Here is a 24,664-nt window from a genome sequence, read left to right on the forward strand (position 1 = left end):
AGTGCATGAACTTTGGAGGACTGTCTGGGGCAAAACATGGCCAGCCTACGGGATGGCGTTTTGACAGCCATCAGAGAGGGTGCTGTATGAAGTTTGTAGGAGATAAAATTCCTTTAGTAACTTTTTATCACTCCACATTCACATAAGTTTGGTAAACATGAAATCAATCAAACACGGTCACCAGGAAAAAAGTACACCCCTTCTGTTTTCGCATATAGTTTTATCAAGTCAACCATGTTGGCAAACTTGCTTTTTAATTCATAGACAAGATGACAGAGTTTTTCAAAACCCTGGGATATATTGACGGTATGTGTATCTAACCCATCATGTCTTGAGGCAGCACCTATACCATCAGCCTATCAAGATTAATTGTATGCTGTGTTGAATAAACGTATGGCATTTTGATACCAGCTGTGCATAACCGATACAAATATATATAAACGTGTTTCTGTAGTTTTAAAAAATACTAAAAGGCAGATACAATAGTTTTAATACATGACATTGTATTGTTATCTGTAATACAGTCATAAAGTTCATTATAAAGAGAAATGTGAGGAATTAAATGTACCATAAAAAGTTAATTCTCAAACTTTTAGCAACATACCAAAGCAATTGCTAGGCTTTTTGTTAGAAACCAAGACTCAATTCAAATTTAATTCCCTTGAGCGTTAATAAAACAACATTATACAATGTACATATTTGACTTGCTGTTAAATTAATGTATGTGCAAAAACAATAGTACAGTAAGAAATTCAGAGTTTCCTTCCCGGTTGGTGTTATAATTTATGTGCCCAAGCATATTTGCTTTCCTTGAAAATCGTTCGAAGGCTACTTACACTTTGTGAAAATCTCGACTTTACAATAAACAAACAATAAAGCAATGCCAAATTGACATTTAATATGTCATACGTCACAACTGCCTTTCAGTCATGTTATTTGGTGGCCTCTCCGCTAGCATGTCATTGCATCATGGTCTGAAACTGCAGTATGGAATTAGTTACCCGTACATGCCACACACTTACCAGGTACTTCCAACTTTAACTAGAGCAAAAAGGTATGCACAGGACACCACTTTTGGTGTAAACACTTTTCCTGAGCATTTATGACGTATCTCAGGATAGAACAATATTCATGTTCTTTCTGGAAATCATGCGTCTCTAAATTCTGACAATACATTGTTGTAATCACAGGCGCGCTTATCTGTACAGCGGTTAGAACTTTTAAACCCGGATAATGCTTGCGTGTATTTGCAGCTACCCGGTCTTATGGTACATATGTGCTGGTGCAGAAATGATTAATTTACAGATAATTTACAAATAACCACCTTAATCACGACCAATAAATTGAATATATATTCCGATGACTTTAAACATAATGTTTCAAAACCTTCGCATCCTTCCCAACGCTAGGTATGAAATTATGATACTGATAGATTCAGTAACTGTGCAAGATGAGTAAATGAAGCAAAAATGTGAAATAAAGGTTTCCAAAAGTCAGTGTAATGCTTTTTGCTTGAGACTGCGAATACCGAAAGTCTTATTTGTCTAAATTGCATCGCATGATTTACTTACGCGCACTTTTAGACACACTGGTGTCTGATGAATTGAATTTATTAATTGCCTACAGGAAATTTAGTAACATATTACTTTACAATTTCGGATAAAGTATCTGTACAAACACAAATATATATCATAAAAATAGAAGTATTCAGTACATATACATAAACTCACGCAAACACTTTCACTGTCTTAAGGCATATTAATAATTCGTTCCGAAATGTCAAAATGTCTTATGTCATTTGTCATTTGAAACTACTGGCCAGAGTTAGGAAATAAGCTCTTCCGTTAAGAAATTATGTGTAGGCTTCGATGACCTCGTTATTATGTGTAACTAACTTAAATCAGCTAGCAATCATTTTGATATGCTAAGTTGTCAAACTTTAATTCAACATCATTGTCAGATACGTCGTTTTCAGAGCGAGCGGCGTTCAGCTTGTTTCTTAGGTTTTCCAACATCTTCATGTCGCTGGCGACGGCGTCACTGTGTTCCTCGTCATCAACATATTTCCGATCTTGCGAAGAAAGAAGTAAGTATGCGCCTTTGACAACACCCTGGAAGAAAGGATATTATATTAAGAATACACTACAGCCAACAATGTATTGCAAATCTCATTGAATATAGATAGATCTTTCGTTGAAAAATGAATATTGATTGATGAAATGAAAATTTGATGAACAGGATCGGAACTAATTTGAGAGGATGGATCATTTCATTATTCAAATTTATCAAAAATGCTACGTGCCGTACAGCTGAAAGTTACAATATTACAAATTACTCATAAATCAGGTGTATTTCAAACAAAGAAAAGCAGACGAGCTTACACTTGCATATTAAACCAACATTACCACATTATATTTTTATCCGTCATTTGTTCCAATAGTGTTGATGACCAATATGTCAACATCATGTTTATGGAATATACACGAGACTATTAAACTTTTGAATCGAAGAAGTTGAATTCTTTTGTATATACAGCGATGTACATTTACATGGTCTAAAAACAGGAGGCAAAATGAAAGTGTATATAATACAATAATGTATATAATCTTGAATACAAAGCGTGGTATCTAAAAATTTTCCCCATCAGGATTCAAGAATCTGTACATTTAGCGTTCATTAGTTTTCCAATTATGCAAGTATTTCACACCTAAAAACCTCATTAAGTGGCTTCTCTAACCAGTTGTCCTGGCACCTAAGGTAATCTAAATACAATAGGTACATAGCATTGTGATTTTGTTTTTACTTAAGCATTGTCCCTTACTTATTTTCATGAAGGTCAATTTTTCACATTCAAGTTTCACTTGGATTTTAGTTTTTATATCACACAATAACGTAAACAATTACTTCATCGATCGAGATAAACGGCATTTAATTTGAACTATGGATAATGATTGAATGTCCGGATATACAGTCTCTATTCAACGGTGTTTAGCATAGCATCACTTCCACGTGACATGAATCGACATAATTGATTGCATATGTGCGTCCCATCGTGCCTTTGTGGCAAAAAATGCTTCTGAAACCGTTTTGGAACAAGTAAGTAGTCACGATTGTTAGCTGAACATTGTTGTTATTTCATGTTCATATCACCTGCGTTGTTAATGAAATCAGACAAAAACCCAGGAACTACTATCCTCTTAATTAAGAGTAACTTTAAAAAAATGTTCGCGCTAAGCTTTTGGTAAAAACCAAAAGCTAGAAATTACCTTATCATAAAGCCGGTTGCGGTGTTAAGCTATCCAAAGAGAGAAAAATACTGACTTCATTGTTTATCTGTACATAAATAGGATACATATTGATGTCACATTCAAAAATAAAAAAGTATATACTCACAATTTTGTCGCAGTCAGCGATGATGTGATTTTCGTCAACTTTCCCAAAGGCTAATCCTTTGTCATGGAAACATTGTAAGGCAGACTCGACGTCAGTCTTGATAATATTCGCCTCTTCGTCGGTCACATCTCTGGTTGCCAGAAGGTCTCCTAATTTGATCACTGGACAAAGGTGAGAAACAAGGAAAGCATGGTTAGTATTTAGTGTCAGCTACAACGCACAACGGTGGGATGATCTTTTGCTGACTAAGCGACATCCCAACACCTTTAATAATAATAATCGATTGGTGGCCATACGAACTTCAACGAAGCCAAAGTTTGAGTAAAAGTAATGGTGTGGTTTATTTAAAACTAACGTCTTATATGTATTTTAACATTAAGTAAGATGATCAGCAGTTTGTCGCGTAAAAGTGTTACAGAGGTAAGCAAGCAAGAGATTATAAAGACTGGAGAAGCGCGGGAAATGATCTATGCGTTATAACAACTATTCGACATGAATTTGGGAAAAGTCGGAATGAAATAGGAGCGGACCCTGTAGTTACGTCTTACAAGATATTTATACATCTTTTGTAGAAGATACTTATAGACGTCACAGATAAAGCGACATACATAGGCTATTTAGGAACATCATATCATGATCATCGCAGGAAAACATCCTTACCCCGAGGACTGTTCTTGTCGATGGATAACTCACGAGAGATTGTTTCTTTCTTAGAAACCTGGTTTCTAACGGAGTCGACCATCTTTATTGTTCTATTATCGGTTGCGCTGTTTTCGGATGTTGAGTGCTGTCTTGTATTACTTCTTCTAGCCTTGATGCTCGAATAAGTGTACAAGAACGGATTGATGGCAGAATTGAGGGGAAGGATAAAGACTGCGGTCCAAGCATAAACATCACCTGGTATGACCACACCGGACAGGCCTAGAATACCCATAGTACATATTGGAAACCAACAGCAGAAATCTGAAGCGACTATCAAAGTGATCTTGGCAGATAAACGCCATTCTTTACGGGTTTTCTTCATTTGGCGTCCGACGGCATGGCTTGCCTTTTTAACGGTCAGGTAGATTATGAAGTATGCGATGAAAATGAACACAAAAGACATGAGATTCAAAACCAATGATATGGCCACAGAATACTCCCAGCCTGGGGGCGTAGTACGCGACATATGGAGTGACAAACACACACCGGTTCGAGCGTAGAAGGCGTCTTCAAAGTAGGGAATCCCTACCAACGGTATGAAGCAAACAACAGCAACCAAAACCCAACCACAGCCGATAGATACCGCGGCAGATTTCACGGTCATCCGTCGACCGGAAAAGGGAAAAACTATATGAGAAAAACGGTCAAAGGTCATAACAGTGAGCGTGAAAACAGACATCTCGCTAGAGAGCGTGGACAGAAAGCCACAGAACTGACACAGGTAGCTACTTCTCCATGCTTCATCGTAGAGAATGTAATCATCTCGATAGAACTGATCTACTGACGCTATGGTTATCATATAGACACCCATGAAGAAGTCTGCCACGGCCAAGTTAACAATGAGCAGGGAGTCAACTCTCAACTTTTCGTCGGACGTTATTCTCCTGATAAGGACTCCCAGATTTCCAAGAAAAGCACTAAAACCCAAACCCCACATAAAAATACGCAACACTGGCTCTCGTAGGAGATCTTTGCAAGAGGAAAACTCGTCGGGTTCTGGGACGCACTCCGTGAGCGTGTCGGGAGCAAGACAGCAGAACAGGTACTTGTCCGATTTCCTAAATAGGAAAAACAGGAATAGATGTTCGTTTCAGACGACATAAACCGCTTGAATAGGCAGAGTCATTGTAATATCTTAGTGCAAGAAAATAATAAAATGAATTCATATTCGCCTTGCATCGAAGCCACTTACGCAATGACGGATCTTGCTAATCTCAGAAACAGGTTGAAGATAGAGTATTTGTTATGAAAATCAAAATCGCATTCGTTTAATCTCAAGGTGCAACATAAAATTTCAACTTAAAATTATGAAATCCCGTAAACAATTGTTTCTTTTATAGAAGACGAAAGTCACCTTACGGAAACTGACCCTAATCTGTTCCTCTCTTGATGGCAACATGCAAAAACAACAGAAAATGTTTGACAAGGTGATTAACACAACCGGCACTTTCATACTCCTGTGATTTGGTATCAGTTTGAAAATATACAATTAATATTTAAACATTAATGATTAAGTTATTTATATTTGTGTATAGGCCTTTTAATATAAACATAGCATTCTGGAATTCCGGATTGAACTTACAGCGTTTGCAGTTGATTCATTTGCATGAATAAATCTTCTTCAATGCGACTCACAGGATTTGAACGCATGTCCCTATATACGTGAACAAAGTGAAAAAAAAAATTGTATTAATGACCATGCAAGATAGGCCTCAAGTAGCTTAGGTTTTACAGATGCACCAAATGACGTCTTTTATATCAATGACATGCAATTCACACATTTTTCGTACAACGTCACTATGGTCCAAAGACATTGACAAAAATTGTGGCGCTCTCTTTTAAGGAATTCAAAACAAGTACTCCGTTTTCGAGGGCGATTCGCGATCGACGTCACTGCTGATTTACAGTTATTGCCTTAGGAGGTTTCAATTGCTTCTTTTTCGGGGTGACATTGTTGCATCACAAACTTTTATTTAAAAGCAAGATGCGCCTAAATAATACAGATATTGGAATTCACAAAATTACACTTTTCTTTCTTGGACTTAAATGAGGAACTGTCGAGAAATCTGATTTGTAACACTTGACAATTACTATGCGTTTTCCGGTTTTATGCACATAGACACATAGGCAACTTGAAATTGGAAATGCACTTGAAAGCTCGGTAAATCTTTTCTAATACAAACATTTCCACAAAGACTCCTGATTTGATTATGGATGATGACGGAAAGTAGTTCACACTTTCCTCAAACATATTCAGAAGTAAACCAAAGTCATATTTCTGAATTACTTTGTGTCGATTGTAACAGTGACAATGTGGCCTACGATGAAAAATTTAAGTTTCAGAAAACTTATTAACATTCTTTCGATGTCTTGACAGCAAAATCATACTTACATATGTTCTACATTTATCAACTGCTCAAAAACGTTAGCTTCCAAAATTACTATGGTGTTATTTACTATTTCTCTGAAAGGACAAAACATTTGCTGCATTAATATATTTCAATATTGATAGAAAGAAAGAAAATACACATTCCGATGATAAATAAAATGAATAAAATCATGACTAACGAAGAATCGCTATACGTATGAATTGATGTTTATCATTTTCATGTCAATATAAAAATTGAAGAACAATACATTGACTTTTGTACTCACATACGTCTAAGGTTTTCAAGGCCAGAGAACACCAATGTTTCCAATACAAATATATTGTTCCGAGATAATATTCTGGAGGAAGAATGAACAATCTCCAGCTTTAGAATAATCGTATAATATCTTACTAGGTCTAGTAGGGATCCATCCATCCATCCATCCATCCATCCATCCATCAATCCAACCATCCATTCATCCATCCATCCATCCATCCATCCATCATTCCATTCATCAACCCACCCATCCATCCATCCATCCATCCATCCATCCATCCATCCATCCATCCATCCATCCATCCATCCATCCATCCATTCATCCACCCATCCATCCACCAACCAACCCACCCACTCATACGCCCACCCGCCCATCCATCCATCTATCAATCACTTACTTGCATACTAAAGTACTTACGTACTTATATGGCAGACAAAAGATATATAAACACAGAATAAACATTGGAAATGACAAAAGAACGAGGAGAATGGGAATCTGCCATCAAAGCGAGTAATATATTATATTAGTCTTTCGTTTATATACTTACAGGGTTAGGAGGTTCTTGAGGCTGTTAAATACCATAGGTTCAAGGGAGCCAATGCCACTATTTGACAAATCACTGATTAATGAAAGGAAATGGGAACATAGCAATTTACAGCATTAAAAGACGAAGACTTAAGAAGGACATAAAGTACATACAAAATAAACGATTGAAGATCCATAGACACATTACAACTGTTATTCGAATGGGGAGAGTCTCCCCAGGGTCTGCCTGATGAATTGCTTTTCATTATTCTACGACGTTTCTTCACGGAAATGGTTTTTTATTCTATGATAAAACAGATAATACTGTGTTGGCTTTAATGTACTTTGTAAAGTTACCGAAAATATATCCTATTGTTGATTGAAACAAATACAATCTCTGACCACTGCCATACTCACAGTTCCGCAAGCAGAGTGAATTTTTCAAAGGTTCCTACTTTGAGGTCGTATACCACATCTTCTTCAGGTTGTCGACGCATGCGCGACGACAATTCAACGTAACCTGTCAACTTTCTGAAAATGAAATTTTGCGATTATTGTACCTTCTATCGTAATTCACCGACAGCGGAAATGTTATCAATTAGGGTTTGATAACAATGAAACACCTTCTGAAGCAAGTTAACCAATGAGGAGATATTCACAAAAGGATAATTCGTAAAGTATTTCTCTGTACCATACAAACATTACAACAAGTCTTACATTGAAAGGATGGGAGCATTTGGCCAAATAAACTAATAACTCAAACAAAACAACATCATGACAATTTGTCATGAAAACAAAATTCCAAATTACAATTACCTCGCATCTACGTGAACATGTGTTTGCTACTAAGTTTGCTTAGCGTAGAGTAGCTTTCCGATAACTTTGTCAATCTGTTTCCTTTAATTTTAAGTACATATATAATATTATATATATAAAACACACACACACACACACACACACACACACACACACACACACACACACACACACACACATACACGTACACACACACATATATATTATATATATATATATATATATATATATATATATATATATATATATATATATATATATATATATATATATAAATATATATATATATATTATATACGTAGTGTTCAGTAAGTTACGCAAAAAGGGATCGGGTCAACATTCAGACAAGAAATGTTCGTTGATTCTTTCTATAACAGTGGGACTGCGGTCGTTGACGTGTATAAAAAGTTATTAATATTTCATATTTCTTACAATTTCCTGATATTATCTGGTAGTAAAGGCAAGCTGACGTTACTTCCGCTGCAATCATAGCTCAAGGCATTGCACGTACATCCACCAGGACACGTTCTCCCTTAATAAAGAAAAAAGAAAATGGTGTTCCTGTTGTCGTGAAAAAATCACCAGCTAAAATACTTGTTATATTTACGCATAATTACGTACTATATGGAACATCTCATTGTGGTATACGTATTGCTATTGTAAATATACAAGAATGTGAATCAAGTATGTACCTTGTGTGTCATGTTAATGCGCGTCTGCTTTCTTGAGATGTAATTATGAAACACGTAAATACGCTTATATGGTATTTGTTATTTTCGTGACGAGGATTTAGCTTATCATTGCATTACCTGCAAACCCATTAGCCGAGGCAAACTATGGAGTACATATCACAAATTCAAAAATACCTGATTTTTCCCGGCGTTCTTGCCTTGAGGTTGGAAGTCCGTGTTCATAAATTGTGCACGCTACTTTTCTCAATCGAGTAAAATGTGCATGGCTTGCGACTATTAAAAGATCGAGTGTGCTGTTTATATCTACCTGCGTAGTAATATAGTTGATCTATGTTAGTATATTAACTGGTTCTTACCGCATTCGAATTCATCATCTTCATCTTCACAATCCTTCACACCATCACAAACCTTTTCTAAGCTGATGCAGTGATCTTCATTGTGACATTTGTGAGAGCCGGGGCACGTGTAAGTGTCTTGTATGCATATTTGATAAAATAAAGTGTTAGTTTATAGTTTATCATTGAATGGACCGAACCAATAAAGATTTGGAAGATTTAGTCAGGTGGCTTAGCAACAAAAAACAGCAAGATCGTTACACGGATGACAAAAGTGCCAAATTTGCTACAGAGGTTCACATATGTGTGTAGATCAAAATTAGCTATTGCTCCAAAAATTTGGGCCACCAGAAAGGCTCGATGACGTAATAAATTAAAAATGGCCGCCATAATTATTTGCTTAAAAGTGGTAAAATACAGTTTATTCAGTCAGGTTTCACTATTCTTGTAAATAAACTGACCCAAACATTCTCAATTATAAATAAAACATTGAATTGACGCAAATTAATTATTATGATGACGTCATAAATCCAAAATGGCCGACCCAATTCAAAATGTCCACCGTAAACATTGTTTAAAAATGTTAAATCACTGTTAATGAGGCCTGTTTTCAGCATTTTATCACCTGAACTGAAATGAACACCCCAAATTACAGACAGAACAGATAATTGATGTAAATTTATTATTAAGATGACGTCATAAAACCAAAATGGCAACCGAAAGTTACAAAATTGACGGTTAAGAAGTTTACTATGCTTGGTACAATAGCTCATTTACGTGACAAAATGATAGTATAAAAGTAATGTACAATTTGTATTAATATTCCATAAACTTAAAATAAAAGATAAATGTATCAAAACTTAGCCAATAAGTTCAACACAAGTAAAAAACTCTTATGAGATTATTGATTATTAAAAATTGTTCGTGTTTGAAAAATCAAATCAATATAAAGGAAATGAAGGCAACTTCACACACTGGTTCTACCTTTGATTGTGATACGTTATAGTGGGTAGATCAATGTGGTTCGGTGATAAGAGAAAATGGTGAGAAACCAGTGAATCGATAGTGCATTGACCCTCGTAATGTGAGCTTGGTCCTGGAAATAAGGTTTTATGTTGGTTATTCCTCCTAGCGGCGTTTCGGGCCAAAGTGGGGTCCCTTCTTCAGTCACTTGAATGGTTTTGTATTCCCACATGCTCAGTTTAATGGTAGCCATTGTTCATCAAAGAGAAATGCTAAAATCATAATGTTTTGGTCAGATTTTTGCGTGAATTGTTGCTCAGACCATTCTTTTGTACTCTCCTTGTGTTTGAATTTTGCTTGAAGGAGGATATATTGTATGTTTTCCTTCCTTTTGTACGTTATTATAGGCTTTCTGGAAAACCATGGCCAGCGTTTAATCGCCCTTCATAATTTTCCAGATTCTTATCACATTGTTTGATTAGGCTGGTTTTGATGATTGTGCTGATAAGTATTTTGTTACATCATTACTCTTACTTTTGTTAATTAAGGATAGCTGACGTTTTATTACATTCTTTTTATACAAGCTATGTCTTTCTTTTTGTAATCTCTTTGTTGAAGATTTTGCGTTGAGAAATTGACCATTTTATGAAGTCCATATTGTTGTTGCATGTACATATCTGAGTAATTCACCTTCAATGAAGCATTTGAAAGTCGGTGGCACATAACTATCGTCACATGGTTTTGTGTGGGTTTTAAAATTGAGCCATCTCTCTCGATTGCGTCAAGGTATGAGATTTTGTCGATAGAATGTTCAATTATGAATTCCCAAGTTGAACGTAGAGAACAAGGTGTTGCACTCCTCGACAAATGTTCTGAATGTTAGAAATTGATGTTCGATTACTGTGTAAACCATGAACATGTCACCTTTTAAATTTCCATACGAATATTTGACCGGATTTAGGATTTAATATAACTTTCTCCGTTTCATGGTATGTGATATCAGCTATTTCTGGTGAGCCCATACTGCATCCATAGATTTGTTTGTATTTTCCTCAGTTGAATAAAATATGTTTCGTTTGAGAATAATCGACAGTAAGGCTTCCATGTACATTGATGGTGGTTTTTTTGTATTATATCAGTTGGCAGGTACTGTTTCAGAGTCCAACGCTACGTTCGCTGCATTTATGGCTTCATTTTTGGCATGTTTTTCTACATTGATATCACGTCTAATGTTACCAGAATAAAGTTTGCTTGTGTTTTTAATTGGTTCTAACTTGATAATAGAGTTTTTTGTGTCCCTGACATATATAAGTCGTTTTGGACGATTAGTTTTATGACAAAGTCTAGAAATTCCGACACTTGTTTTATTTGGCTCGAGCAGCCATTTCTATTGAGACGTTGGGTGATGATTGTTTCTTCTGCTTTGGTTTTGTGTATTTTTGGCAGGAGATACCATCGTGGTGTACAAATTATTCTACTTATGGGAATGGGGAAACTGTAAATCACCTCGTCAATTATCTTCTTGTCGCAGATAAATGATTTCGTATACAATATCCACTGTATAGTCAATGTCGCCAAGTGTAATAGTGAACATTTCGCAGCTGTCTATAACTTTCTTTAATGTCATTTATCTTATTCACAATTGCTATATGTCTCATCCTTTGTTGATGGTTTCATTGAGATTTTATTATTTTTAGACAGATTGTTCAGGGCAGTCTTTTCTGCCAGAGTCATGTTCTTTCTTAATTGGGTTGCTTCGAGAGAGTTTTACAATTTTTGGGTTTTCTGCATTTAGTAGTGTCGAACATAGACTTATCTCAGAACAGATGACTGATTGATTGATTGATTGATTGATTGTTTCTCATGATATCGCACAATCTCATGATGTGAATAAATTTGTTGATATCTCATGCGACAATTTTTCTGTGTAGGCAATCCGGAGGGGGAATAAATTTCAAGCCTTTGTAAGGTTTGATTCGAAGATTGTTGATGACTCTGAGAATCTTTCTGAGTTCTTATCTTTGTTTAAACTTCCATTCTGCTTATGTTCTTCCTGGTGTTTTTTTATGTTTTTATGTTTTGGGTTTATAAACAGCTAAACTCGTCTGGTCACATTTTTTGCAGTTTCCTTCATCTTTGAATTCCTAACCAGTCTGGTAAGTGAACAACGAAAGGCAAAGACGCTTTTCATAAAATTAACGAAAGCTTCAAAAAAGTAAGCTAAGCTAGATTCAAAAAGCAAAAAATAGTCTTCTCTTTGTTCATAAAACCCTGACCAAACGGTCTTTTTCAGGCCGGCACATCCTCCAAAAAGAGAACTACTGTAGCACAAAACTATGTCACCACACATCGAGACATAAAAATCCAAGAAAATTCAAACGAAAAAGGCTTCTGAAACAAAGGAAGCAAAAGACCAAAATCACAAACATAAAACCTTTTTTCAGGGACCAAGGTCACATGACCAGGGTCAAGGCATGATTTATTCACCGGTTTCTTGCCATGTTTTTCGTTATCATGAAATCACATCACTATTGATCTACTCACTATAACGTAACACTTTCAAATGTAGAACCGATAGGTAAAGATGCCTTTATTTCCTTTATATTGGTTCAGTTTTTCAGACAGAGGTCATTGTTAAAAATAAATAATTTCATAATAGTTTGCAATTTGTGTTTAGCTTAACTTATTGGCTAAGTGTTAGTACATTTATCATTTATTTTGAGTTTATGGATTATCAAGACAAATTGTACATTACCTTTAAACTATTATTCTGTCACGTAAATTGGCTATTGTACTAAGCACAGTGAACTTCATAATAGATCATTTTGTAATTTTCGGTCGCCATTTTGGTTTATGACGTCATCAGAATAATGAATTTGTATCAATTATATGTTTTGTCTGTAATTTGGGTGTTAATTTCAGTACAGGTGATAAATGCTGGAAACAGGCTTAATTAACAGTATTTGAACATTATCAGACGATAATATGGGGGATATTTTGAACTTGGTCAGCCATTTTGGCTTTATGACGTCATCATAATAATTGATTTGCATCAATTTTATGTTGTATTTGTAATTTTGGATGTTTTGTGTCGTTTTTTTTCAGAAAATACTGAAAACTGCCTGAATTAGACGTATTTTACCATTTTTAAGCGTTATAATGGCGGCCATTTTGAATTTATGACGTCATCGAGCCTTTCCGGTGGCTCAAATTTTTGGAGCAATAGCTAATTCTGATCTACACATATATGCGAACATCTGTAGCAAATTTGGCACTTTTGTCATCCGTGTAACGATATTTTTGTTAAGCCACCTGACTATAAAGATTTGGATATTTTGTGAGATGGAGAACAGTAACAATTATCATTCTTCGCTTAGAGGAAAGACGAGGCAGTTTGACTAATTCTGTTTGCTTTCTTTGGTTTTAACAACCAAAAATGACTTGGAGTGCAACGACCAGCTTCCAAAGGCAATTTTGGTGCGAAACGTACGTTATGTACTTAACAGGGAAGGAATATTCTATACGAATTGATCAATAATTATGAGTACCATGACATGAATATTACTGCAAACATTTTCACGATTTATGTCATATTGCAATTTTGAAAAACATACAATTTTGCATGCGGTATATTTGCTAATGAAACGCTGTTAATTCCAGATAGTTTGTCCTTTCTACAATAGCATGATTGTTTGCAAGATTATCAGGAATGAATATATTCTGCAATGTCTGTGTGCTGATTGAGCTCCAAGATGCAACTCTTACCGCAGTTGACTTCATCTTCACCATTGGGACAGTCTGATCGTCCATTACAGCGCATGTGCAGTGGTATGCAATAGGACTTTTGACATTTGTAAGTGGAAAATGGACAATCAAATGTTTCTGTGAAATAAAAAGAGAGTTCATAAAAAATCGAATTTCTAGCGATCGAGAGCCTTTGATGCGACATCATTGTTATATATATATATATATATATATATATATATATATATATATATATATATATATATATATATATATATATATATATATATATATATATATATATATATATATTTATATATAGAAGAAACTTGGGTTGAAACACACTACCACACCTGGTTGTTAGGTTCCAAACGTATTTATTATACCTCAAACACAACGTTTCGCTCTAAATTTAGAGCGAAACGTTGTGTTTGAGGTATAATAAATACGTTTGGAACCTAACAACCAGGTGTGGTAGTGTGTTTCAACTCAAGTTTCTTCTATCTTCACCCCATATATATATATATATATATATATATATTATATATATATATATATATATATATATATATATATATATATATATATATATATATATATATATTATACAGCGATAGATTGCCTGATTATATTCAAAAAAACTTACCACAGAAAGTTAAGTGTGTGACGTCACGGCATCCAAGTTGAATATCGTATTGATCAAAATCGTAAAAACATCGCAAATTCTCGCTTATGCACACCCCACTGTCGCAGCGTATATCCTCGTCGTTACAAGTGAAATTTTCTGATTTGTATTCTGTAAAATAGAAGATGATCTTTTATTGCAATTTTCTATGATCAGATTTGCCATTATCATAACCTAATTTATTTTACATCACATTTAGAAGTGACCCAGACACGTAGTAGGTAAAAGGTTACCAATGTAGCTGTAATCTTCCATGGAGTCCCCACAAAGCTAATTCATTCTACCACAATTTTCAGTTGGAGTCGATTTAAGAGGGTATGATTTATGTTTTCCAAAGATGATATCCTAGATATCATAATTTTACTATGTTGGCTAAACCATGAATGTGAAAGATACAAAGTGTCTTACCGCATGTCTCAGGCTCGTCTTCATTGTCAGAACCCTGGCAGTCTAAGTAACCATCACAAATGGCATGCAAAGGTAGACAAGTTCCGTCATAGCACTCGAAACCAGAGTTACATTGACCTGGATAATAACACGTTATGTACGAATGAGGCATTGATAATTTGAAGAAGTGGGGCAATCAACTTTTAATTGAATTTCTGAGACAGTCTAAGAGTGGTTTAAATATCTATTGTAAAGAATTATGTAGTATTTGTAAACTATTACCGAGACACTTTTCTTCGTCAGAACCATCTTCGCAGTCCCGTATCAGGTCACATCGTTTACCTTCCGGTATGCACTGTCCACTATCGCACTCAAAGTCACGGTTTTCACATTGAGGGTATACTGTGATTGAAAGCACGTATGGAAATTGATTACTTTGCTAAAACTGTTAGTGATCGGAAAGGGGAAAATGAAACTATGTTTTCGTTGTCTTTGTACCATTGTTGACTTTATCTTCTACTGCCCACGAAGAACGCATGATGGCACAGTTATGGTAAGCTTAAATAAAACAATTTTTTTTAAAAAGGTAACGCTACGGTTATGGATAATCTGAATACACAGACACAGACACAGACACAGACAGAAAGACACAGACACAGACACAAACAGACACACAGACACAGACACAGACACAGACAGACACACTTACACACACACACACACACACACACACACACATATATATATATATATATATATATATATATATATATATATATATATATATATATATATATATATATATATATATATATGCTCTCGCTATCGCTCGTGCATATATGTCGTGAACTGGTCAAAATATATGTCGTGAACTGGTCAAAATCTCGTGGTATACCATCACTGGGTGTGCTTTATTGCTTAATTATGTCACGTACCACAATCCCTTTCGTCAGATAAGTCTTCACAGTCGTTGACAAAATTACAAAATAAACTGATTGATATGCACTGCCCATTAGCACACTGAAAGCTTGATGCTTCACATGTCTTGCTGTCTGAAATAGAAACAATCACAAAAACTTAATATTGTTTATGATCACCTCTTATGGAATCAGATAAGGCCAATACGTAGAGAAGATTTCTTCACAAAAATCAACGTATAGAACTCCAAATTCATGATTCCAACTTGATCTTTGAATGTGATACATTGTCCCTCTATTATTGCACACAAGAGTATTTGGCATATAAACCATACTTACTGCACTTTTCTTCATCTGTACCATCTGAGCAGTCAAGTTGACCATCGCAGGCATATATTTCGAGAAGACATTCCCCATTCGCACACTGAAACTGGGATTCCAGACATCTGTTTCGTTTGACCGGTTCTTTATATATTCAAATGAGAAAACAAATCACATATCCGTATTTTTGATGTGTATGTATGTATGTATGTATGTATGTATGTATGTATGTATGTACGTATGTATGTGCATGCATACGTGTATGTACGTATGTCGATTATATATATATATATATATATATATATATATATATATATATATATATATATATATAATATATATATATATATATATATATTATATATATATATATATATATGCGACAACTCTCTCTGTTTCTGGCCTTTGTGTCGTGAGTCGGGTTCGTACAGGGCTTTACACAGTGAGTATATCTTAACAGGAGAGTGGTAGCTGGCCTGAGTAATACTACACTGCTTAGAGGCCCCGTAAGGGATTCTGACTTAATGGTACCTGCCGGCGAAGTTCTGCTGGGGTTAACGGCCCAACCCAGGCCAATAAAACACTGGGAGTCGTGTATTACAGCTCTCTGCCATTCGGCTTATATTCTTTAATGGTTAAATACAGCATTCAACAGGAACTACACAGCAACAGCTCACTGGAACTAAAGCAACAGCTTTACTGCTAAACTCTCTGCTCTCTAAACTCTCTGCTTACTTTACTCAGGATCGTACGTAGCTCCACTCAGCAGGGAATGAATGTCTGGAATGCCAAGTATGCCCACTGGAACTATTGACAGCTACGGAGTACTGGAACGAACTGTCTGTTAAGACAGTCTGGCAAGGCTACAGCAGCAACACCAGAGTTTACGGTGATACTCTGGGAACAGGAACAAGCAGCACACAGCCATTAACCAAGTCCTTAACTGGACTTACCCCTCTGCTTTGCTTAACAGGAACCGGTCTCAGTGGGGTTGGCTGTCGGCACACTGGCCGCTGGATCAATGCTGAAGCCCCTCGAGGCTAAGTCAGCAGCTGCTCAGGATATCTGCAAGCCTTGCCGCCGAGACGTCTGAGATGTCTCGTACTCATACAGCAACTCCGTTCTATCAGCAACTCCGTCTATCTGCTTACAAAACTCTAAGTCCAGAGCTTAGAGGATCTCTGCTACTACTGCTGGGCATAACAGCATCCTTCCCCTTTGCGTGGAGTAGCGCCCGATGCTAACTCAACAAAATCACACAAAACACTGGCTTAAGTATGACTTCTCCGCCAATCAGAAGCTACTTTTGCACACGAACAAAGCCTTAAGCCAATGAAATACAACATTTTGCTCATTATGATTGCCTAATCTGTATATTAACATCCCTACTTAATATCATCTTAATACTAATACTGCCACGTTGGCAAAAACAACTGTCAGAAGAAGTGATAAATGACTACACACTCTAAGACAAAGAGACGCATTGGAATGCAGTCCAGTCATGTCATCGGATATGTCTACTGACCTCTTAAGTGCATGTACCAAGGACAGTAGCTACTCGTTACTATAATTAAACGTAAACACAACAATTAAAAGACACTTAACTAATTAAGAAACCATTACAAAGACGTTTACACATCCAGAAACGTCACATTACCCCCTCCTTTGAGTTCCATAACTCCCGTTGGAACTTTCACTCGTTGGGCAATACATCAATGAAACATATGTCCGCTAAAATTTAAAAGCCAGTCTACTCAGTATCAAATACTTTCACTACATAAAGTATCAAAGTTAAACGTAATACAAAAACAAAACTCAAACACTTAAAAGTCTTAAATGTCCACTAAATACGGTCCAATAAAAGTTCAAAATAAAACAAAACAAAACAATTGTCCGAAAACATAATGTTCAACGCGGAATACACGATCGTGACTCTTCCAGGCTCACACACAAAAGCCCATCACGATAAATATCGACGAATCCCTCTCAGCTGGGAAAGTTCACGCGAGGTCAAAATGTTCAACGTACAACTGTTCACGGCAAAAAGTCTCTAAATGAAGTCAAACGACGATTACCTACTTCTATGCCAGGGTTGAAAATCTAATACTCTACTTAGTAGAAGGAGCCGGTGAATCCCTCGAGTTATGGTTTGGTCGACGCAGATGAAAAGTGCGTTGTACAATTACTTCTTGTACTTCAGTCACTCTTTCTACCAGGTCCGGAGTCAGCTGCAGTAGACTCTCTTTCGGGGAAGTGAATCTACTACCGGCAACTGAGGCCGCGTCAGGCATTTCTGTATCGCCATTACATGTCCTCGGATCGGGGCCACTCGTCTCCATGGAGATCAGCTTATACTCTGGTCTCTGCTCTGCACTGCCAAACACTGCCTTGTCCTCAGATGACCTCTCTCCGCAACAAGTTGTCGAGCACACTGTATCAGACTCACCCCCACACCCAGGTCTCTCAACTTCAGCCTGGGATTTCCCTGGGGTGACTTTTACACCGCTGGTCTGTCCACTGGAGTGTATTTCCATCTCAGCCTCCATAGCTTTGCTGTCCCTCACCACTGCCGTCTTTGATTTCACAGCTCTGCTATCTACGTCAGACTGCTTGCTACCGTTCAACACTCCACTCCGCCCAGCATTACCCACTGTGTGCCTCGGCTGCCTGTTGCCATGGGGACGCCTATGATGCACATCCAGGCCTCTCCGACTCGCCCATTGAGTCCCCTGGTCACACTCAGTGCATCTCTTATGGCGTCCATCCTCTCTCCGGTCTCGTTTACAGATCGACTCATGCTTTCTCAGTTTTCTCCGGTCACGAAAACACAGGCCACACTGCCTACATGGAACTGAGGTTTGGGCATGTTGTCAGCTCAGCAACATCAACTTGAATAAAAACTGTCGTCCACACCGCTCGTTCAACCATGACTTCAGATGGCAGGAAGTCAAGTATCAGATGAAAAATCCCTGTCATTGCCATGGCGACATCTACCAGACTCAGGATTCTGGCCAGCTGGTTCTTTTGTCACACATGACAACATTGTCATAGGTCTACTTTACGTGCACTATCTATCATCAAATAATTAAAGTCTACTCACAGAAGTTCAAAGTCTGTCATCAGTTCATCATCAATCTGGTAGTTGGTTTGTTTGTGTCCTATTTCACTGTAGAAACTTCTGGGGTGAAATAAGGTCACAACTGGGTGTCAGTCCGGTCTAGTCGGAGGCATAGTACCAGTCGCCATAGCGATCAGGCGCCTTCCTGTTTCTCCTTGTTGCATACTGATGGATTTCTTTCTCAGTATGATCAGGGTCAAAGTCGATGTTTACATCTGTGTCCTCTGCCTGGTAAAGGTCATCTAGGGACATACTACCAGGGAATGTTTCAGTGTCACCAAGATGGCTGTCTTTTGGCATTGTATTGTCTATCAGCTCAGGTGAGGCAGATTTCTCGCCATCGGGTTGTCTCTGGTCCTGCTGACGCCAATCAACTGCTTGCGTCCCCTCATAGGGTTTTAGTCGATCGTAATGCACTACCTTTGGTTTAGAGTGCTGACTCCGCTGAATACGGAAAGTGACGTCAGAAAGTTTGTCAATAATCAGGAACGGTCCTTCCCATCGATTTGCTGTTAATTTCTTGGATTTTCCTCTCTTGCAGGTTTCAGCACGCAGCCATACAAATTGACCAGCTGTCAATTCACTTCCATGCTGCCCTGGTTCATAATGTCGTTTCTGGGCAATTGCACTTTTCTGCAATGCAATTCTAGCTCTGCGATGTGCTGATTGTAATTTCTCTCTCAGCTGCAAGGCATAATCAGTACGCTCGGTCGAATCGGTCGGTAGAGGTTCGACCATCAAGTCCACAGGTAAATCTACCTGTCTGCCCAGCATCATCATATTCGGTGTCTCGCCGGTACTCTCCTGGGGTGAACTTCTGTATGCCATCATAGCATAAGGTATCACCTCATCCCAGTTCGATTGATCAGGATCCACTAGTACTGACACAGTCTGGGCTAGGGTTTTCATGTATCGTTCAATGAAGCCGTCAGATTTTGGATTGTATGGCGTCGTTCTTGTCTTGTTAACGCCCAAAAGTCGACATACCTCAGCTATTACTGCAGACTCAAAATTTCTGCCTTGATCAGAGTGGAGTTGTCTGGGCACCCCAAAATGGCTTACAAACTCATCGGTGAGTTTTGCTGCAACAGTTGTGGCTTCCTGGTTTGGGATAGCATAGGCTTCTACCCACTTTGTAAAATAGTCACCTATGACTAGTGCCCATTTGTTTCCACGTTCAGTCTCTGGAAATGGACCTATGATGTCAAAGGCCACTCTCTCCATCGGCACGCCAACAATATATTGTTGTAATGGTGCACGCCGTGTCTTACTTGGTGCTTTTCGTGCAGCACAAACATCACACTGTCGTATCATGGATTTGATATCGGCTGTCAGACCATACCAATAATACCGCTGCTTTATTTTCTCCTTGGTTTTGAACACGCCAAAGTGGGCGGCGGTCTTTGTGGAGTGTAACTCTGCAAACACTGCTTGCCGGAGTGTTGATGGCAAAAGTAGCTGCCATTCACAGGTGTTTCCATCGACAGACTCATATCTGCGATACAGCACTCCATTTCTCAGTTCAAGCTGCTTCCATTGGCCCCAATATGCTTTGGTTGCCAATGATTGTGGTGATATTTTCTTCCAATCTGGTGGGTCTGCACTCAGCTCTTTGTGTTTAATGATCGGGCCAATATCAGGATCGTCAAGCTGTAATTGACGTAACTGTGTTGTTGTCCATTCTGGAACTAGACTGATTGCTCTTTCTGCTACCACCGGTGTGCTGGTGTGACCGGGTAAGTCTCTGTCCTGAGAGCTGGCATTCTCAGGGTCAACGACCTGTGCAACTAAGGATGGTGCAACAGGGGTTGTAGTTTTTTCTACAGAGATGCTGCTCTCCTCTGTTTGTGTAGCAATGGTACACTGTGTCTCTGTCTGCGTTGATACACTGGCAGTAACTGCTCCCACAGTGTAATTGTCTGGTCCCTGTTGATCTGTGTGTGACTGTCCACATTGTCTGCATGGCCTCCGGGACAGGCTATCAGCATTTTGATGTTTTCTGCCGGGTCGGTGGATGACTTTGAAGTCGTACTCACTGAGTACTTCTAGCCATCGTGCTAGCTGCCCCTCTGGATCTTTGAAGTTAAGCAGCCAGCGTAATGAACTATGGTCAGTACGCAAGGTGAACGGCTGCCCATACAGGTATGGACGGAAATACTTCATAAAGTGAACTGCTGCTAACAGCTCCCTCCTCGTCACACAGTAATTTCGTTCAGGTTTACTTAGACTTCGGCTGGCATAAGCAATAACCCGCTCTTCTCCATCCTGTATCTGAGACAGGACTCCGCCTATAGCGTATAGGCTCGCATCTGTGTCCAGGATCAGTGGTGCACCTGGTATCGGGTATGCCAGGACAGGTGAGTTAACAAGTCTGCTTTTCAGCGTCTCAAATGCTGTGTCGCATTCATCGTCCCACAGGAAAGGCCGGTTCTTTTCAGTGAGTTGTACCATGGGTCTGGCAATAGCTGCAAAATTCTGCACAAATCGTCGGTAGTAAGACGCCAGGCCAAGAAAACTCCGCACCTCATGGACATTTTTAGGGGTCGGCCAGTTCTGCACTGCATCGGTCTTATCTGGGCTGGTCTCGACTCCTTCTGCTGATACTCTATGCCCAAGGTAGTCTACCTTTCGCTGGAACAAACTGCACTTGCTCGGCTTCAATTTCAGGCCGGATTCCCTCAGACGTGTAAATATACTATTTCTAGTCTCTCCAACATCTGGTCAATGGAATCGGTGAACACCACTATATCATCAAGATACAACAGGAGGATTTCCATTGTAATCCTGATAATACAGACTCCATCAGTCTCTGGAAAGTGGCTGGGGCATTGCATAAACCAAATGGCATGACTTTCCATTGGTATAGCCCACTCCAGGTGGTGAATGCAGACTTCTCCTGTGCATCACCGTCCAGCTCAACTTGCCAGTAACCGCTTGTTAGATCTAACGTGCTAAACCACTTAGCACCAGCAAGCGCATTTATACTGTCTTCAATTCTGGGTATGGCATATGCGTCTTTCACCGTTATATCGTTAAGGTGGCGATAGTCGACGCAGAAACGTGTGCTGCCGTCTCGTTTCTTGACTAAAACGACCGGCGCTGCCCAAGGACTGTTGGACTTTTCGATCACATCTTTCTCCAACATGTCGTGTACGAGACGTTTGGTCTCCTTCCCCGACCATGGCGATTGTCGCCGGGGCTGCTGACGGATGGGTTGGTGGTTACCGGTCTCAATGTGATGTTTAGTCAGACTGGTGCGTCCAAAGTCCAGCTTGTCTTTCGAGAAAATATCCTCCCATTTCGATAGAAATTGGGCAATTTTCTCTCCGCATTCTGTGCCAAGTTCATTGACACTCTCCTCCCATAAGGCCTGCAGGTGGTCAGGTACAGGTGTGGTCGGTTTACCTGTCTCAGGTTGACTGGTCTCAACAGGTCGTTGGTGGGGCGTGACCTCACTGTCCACACCACTAGCAAGTGCTATGGTGGTCCCCTTCTGCATTATGTGGGTCGTTTCGCCTACATTCATAACACGAACAGGAACAGTGTTATTGGTGACATCAACGAGTACGCGTCCTACCAGGACACCTTCGGCTGACAGTGGATTGCGCTTGGTCGGTTCAACCAAGGCCATGGGGTTCACGACGATAGGTGGGACAGATGTCCAGGTATGACCATCTCATGTCCAGCTTTAACAGCCATTGTCTCTGCTACCACAACTCGACCGCACAGGTGTCTACCTGTACGGTCAAGTATGGGTACATTCCCCTTATGGAAACCCATAGTTAGCCTATGTGTTCTGATTTCAGCAGGTGCAGCCAGGATGTAGTCATTGCCAAGTATTACTCCCTCACTGATCTCCGCCACAACAACTCTAATTGTTGTTTTATTCGGCCCAACTTTGATCTGGAAGTCGGCCTCTCCATGCACAGGTAAAGGTGTTTTCCCATCAGCCTGCAACGCCCTGATTGTAGGTGGCAACAGGGCAGGTTTCTGTGCAGCTGGTATCGAGTTGTAGACATCAGGAGACAGGAGGGTCAACTCCGATCCGGTGTCGACAAACGAACAAGCAGCTACACCATGGATTTCAGCAAGAACGTAAAACTGCGGCCGTCTTTTCTTTACTTTCACGTCATTCAACTGCAACACATGCTGGGCCTCCATGTCAGGTTTCTTGTCATTTTCTATTTTGTCATCGCTGGTTGGGACCGGTTGTCTGTTGTCGACCGAGCGTCGGTCCCCACACTCGGTCCTTGCGTGTTTCCCGAGGTTTCAGCCTTTGGGCAGTTGCGCTTTATATGGCCTACTTCCCCACATCCGAAACACTTTATCGGTCCTTTCTTCTTTTGTCGCTCAGCTTTATCTCTTTTCATCTCCTCTTTGATCGCATTGACAGCTGCCATGAGTTCAGTGAACTCTGACTGGGTTGGCAAGCTGGTGTGTTGATCATAGGAGTCTGCAATCTCTACTGCATCATCATACAGATCATCATCGATGCCAACCTGTCTGATATGTTGGGCGTCGTTTCATTCGTCCAGCTTCAGAATGCAGGAACGACTCAGTATGAATAGCAATTCGTATTGCTGCATCGAGTGTTCTGGGCCGCTGTCTGAATAAGTCTGCACGAATTTCTGCATCAGGGATTGCATCGGAAAAATACTGCCTAGCCAACTTGTCAATGGCTATCGGGTCAAGTTCAGGATAAGCTTGCTCAGTCAAATCTAGGATAGCTTGTCCTAGATCTGCAAGCGTCTCATCTTTCATCCGCTTTCTGCATTTCAGCTGGGTTAAACGTAACTCAGCTTTGCCCAAAGAACCAAAGCGTGCTTCCAATATGGCCACTAATTCATCATACTGCATCTCCTCAGGTAAGCCATAAATACGGGGAAGCATGTTCTGGGCACGGCCTCTCAGGGAAGCTGCCAGGAAATGACCCTTTTCCACTGCATTCCATCTGTTAATTGCTGCACAGTGGGTAAAGTGACAATAGTAGTCACGCCAGGAACTGCGGCCATCATATTTGTCAGGCATCACAGCCGGCTTTTCCAGCCTGGCTCCCCTTACTGGATTCTGAGGAATCCTATCTTGTCGACTTCCCCTTCCCCCAGGCAGGTAAGGTCCTCTATATTGACTGCTCTCTCCCTGACCTGGGCTACTTTGTCGCCCATCACTGAATCAAGACGGGCATTCAGTCTGGCAAAGGAGGACATGTAGCTATCTGCATTTCCAGCAGGAAAAGCGCCCTCTCTGTAGCTACCTTCATAGGCTCCTTTGTTTTCATACAGCTCAGCCAGGGGTCTCCCTGGTGACCCCCTCCTAAGATTCGGTAATCTTAGATAGTCACTGCTTTCCTTCGGTCTAGCCCCAGACATATAGTGATTTCTGCCCTCAAGTGCGCCCTCTCTGTTCTGTCTCAGGAAACT

At 39.2% G+C, this 24,664-nt stretch overlaps 1 protein-coding gene across 1 annotated transcript in view; it reads right to left on the reverse strand.

Annotated features, from left to right (window-relative positions):
• Positions 1-215: 215 nt before the first annotated feature.
• LOC139114412 (uncharacterized) overlaps positions 216-24,664 on the reverse strand; it is a 95,482-nt gene continuing 71,033 nt past the window's right edge. Inside the window, exons 31-46 of the mRNA XM_070676133.1 lie at positions 16,145-16,270; positions 15,824-15,940; positions 15,171-15,290; positions 14,910-15,026; positions 14,463-14,612; positions 13,838-13,954; positions 9,131-9,247; positions 8,515-8,614; positions 7,684-7,797; positions 7,289-7,360; positions 6,751-6,822; positions 6,488-6,559; positions 5,678-5,749; positions 4,054-5,153; positions 3,394-3,554; positions 216-2,111 (exon numbers count right to left, since the gene is read on the reverse strand). Of these exons, the coding sequence (XP_070532234.1) occupies positions 1,905-2,111; positions 3,394-3,554; positions 4,054-5,153; positions 5,678-5,749; positions 6,488-6,559; positions 6,751-6,822; positions 7,289-7,360; positions 7,684-7,797; positions 8,515-8,614; positions 9,131-9,247; positions 13,838-13,954; positions 14,463-14,612; positions 14,910-15,026; positions 15,171-15,290; positions 15,824-15,940; positions 16,145-16,270 (2,834 nt within the window). The 3' untranslated portion in view covers positions 216-1,904. The remainder of the gene's footprint in view (positions 2,112-3,393; positions 3,555-4,053; positions 5,154-5,677; positions 5,750-6,487; positions 6,560-6,750; positions 6,823-7,288; positions 7,361-7,683; positions 7,798-8,514; positions 8,615-9,130; positions 9,248-13,837; positions 13,955-14,462; positions 14,613-14,909; positions 15,027-15,170; positions 15,291-15,823; positions 15,941-16,144; positions 16,271-24,664) is intronic.

The sequence above is a fragment of the Ptychodera flava genome, chromosome 16, assembly GCF_041260155.1.
Source record: "Ptychodera flava strain L36383 chromosome 16, AS_Pfla_20210202, whole genome shotgun sequence".
Classification (NCBI taxonomy): domain Eukaryota; kingdom Metazoa; phylum Hemichordata; class Enteropneusta; family Ptychoderidae; genus Ptychodera; species Ptychodera flava.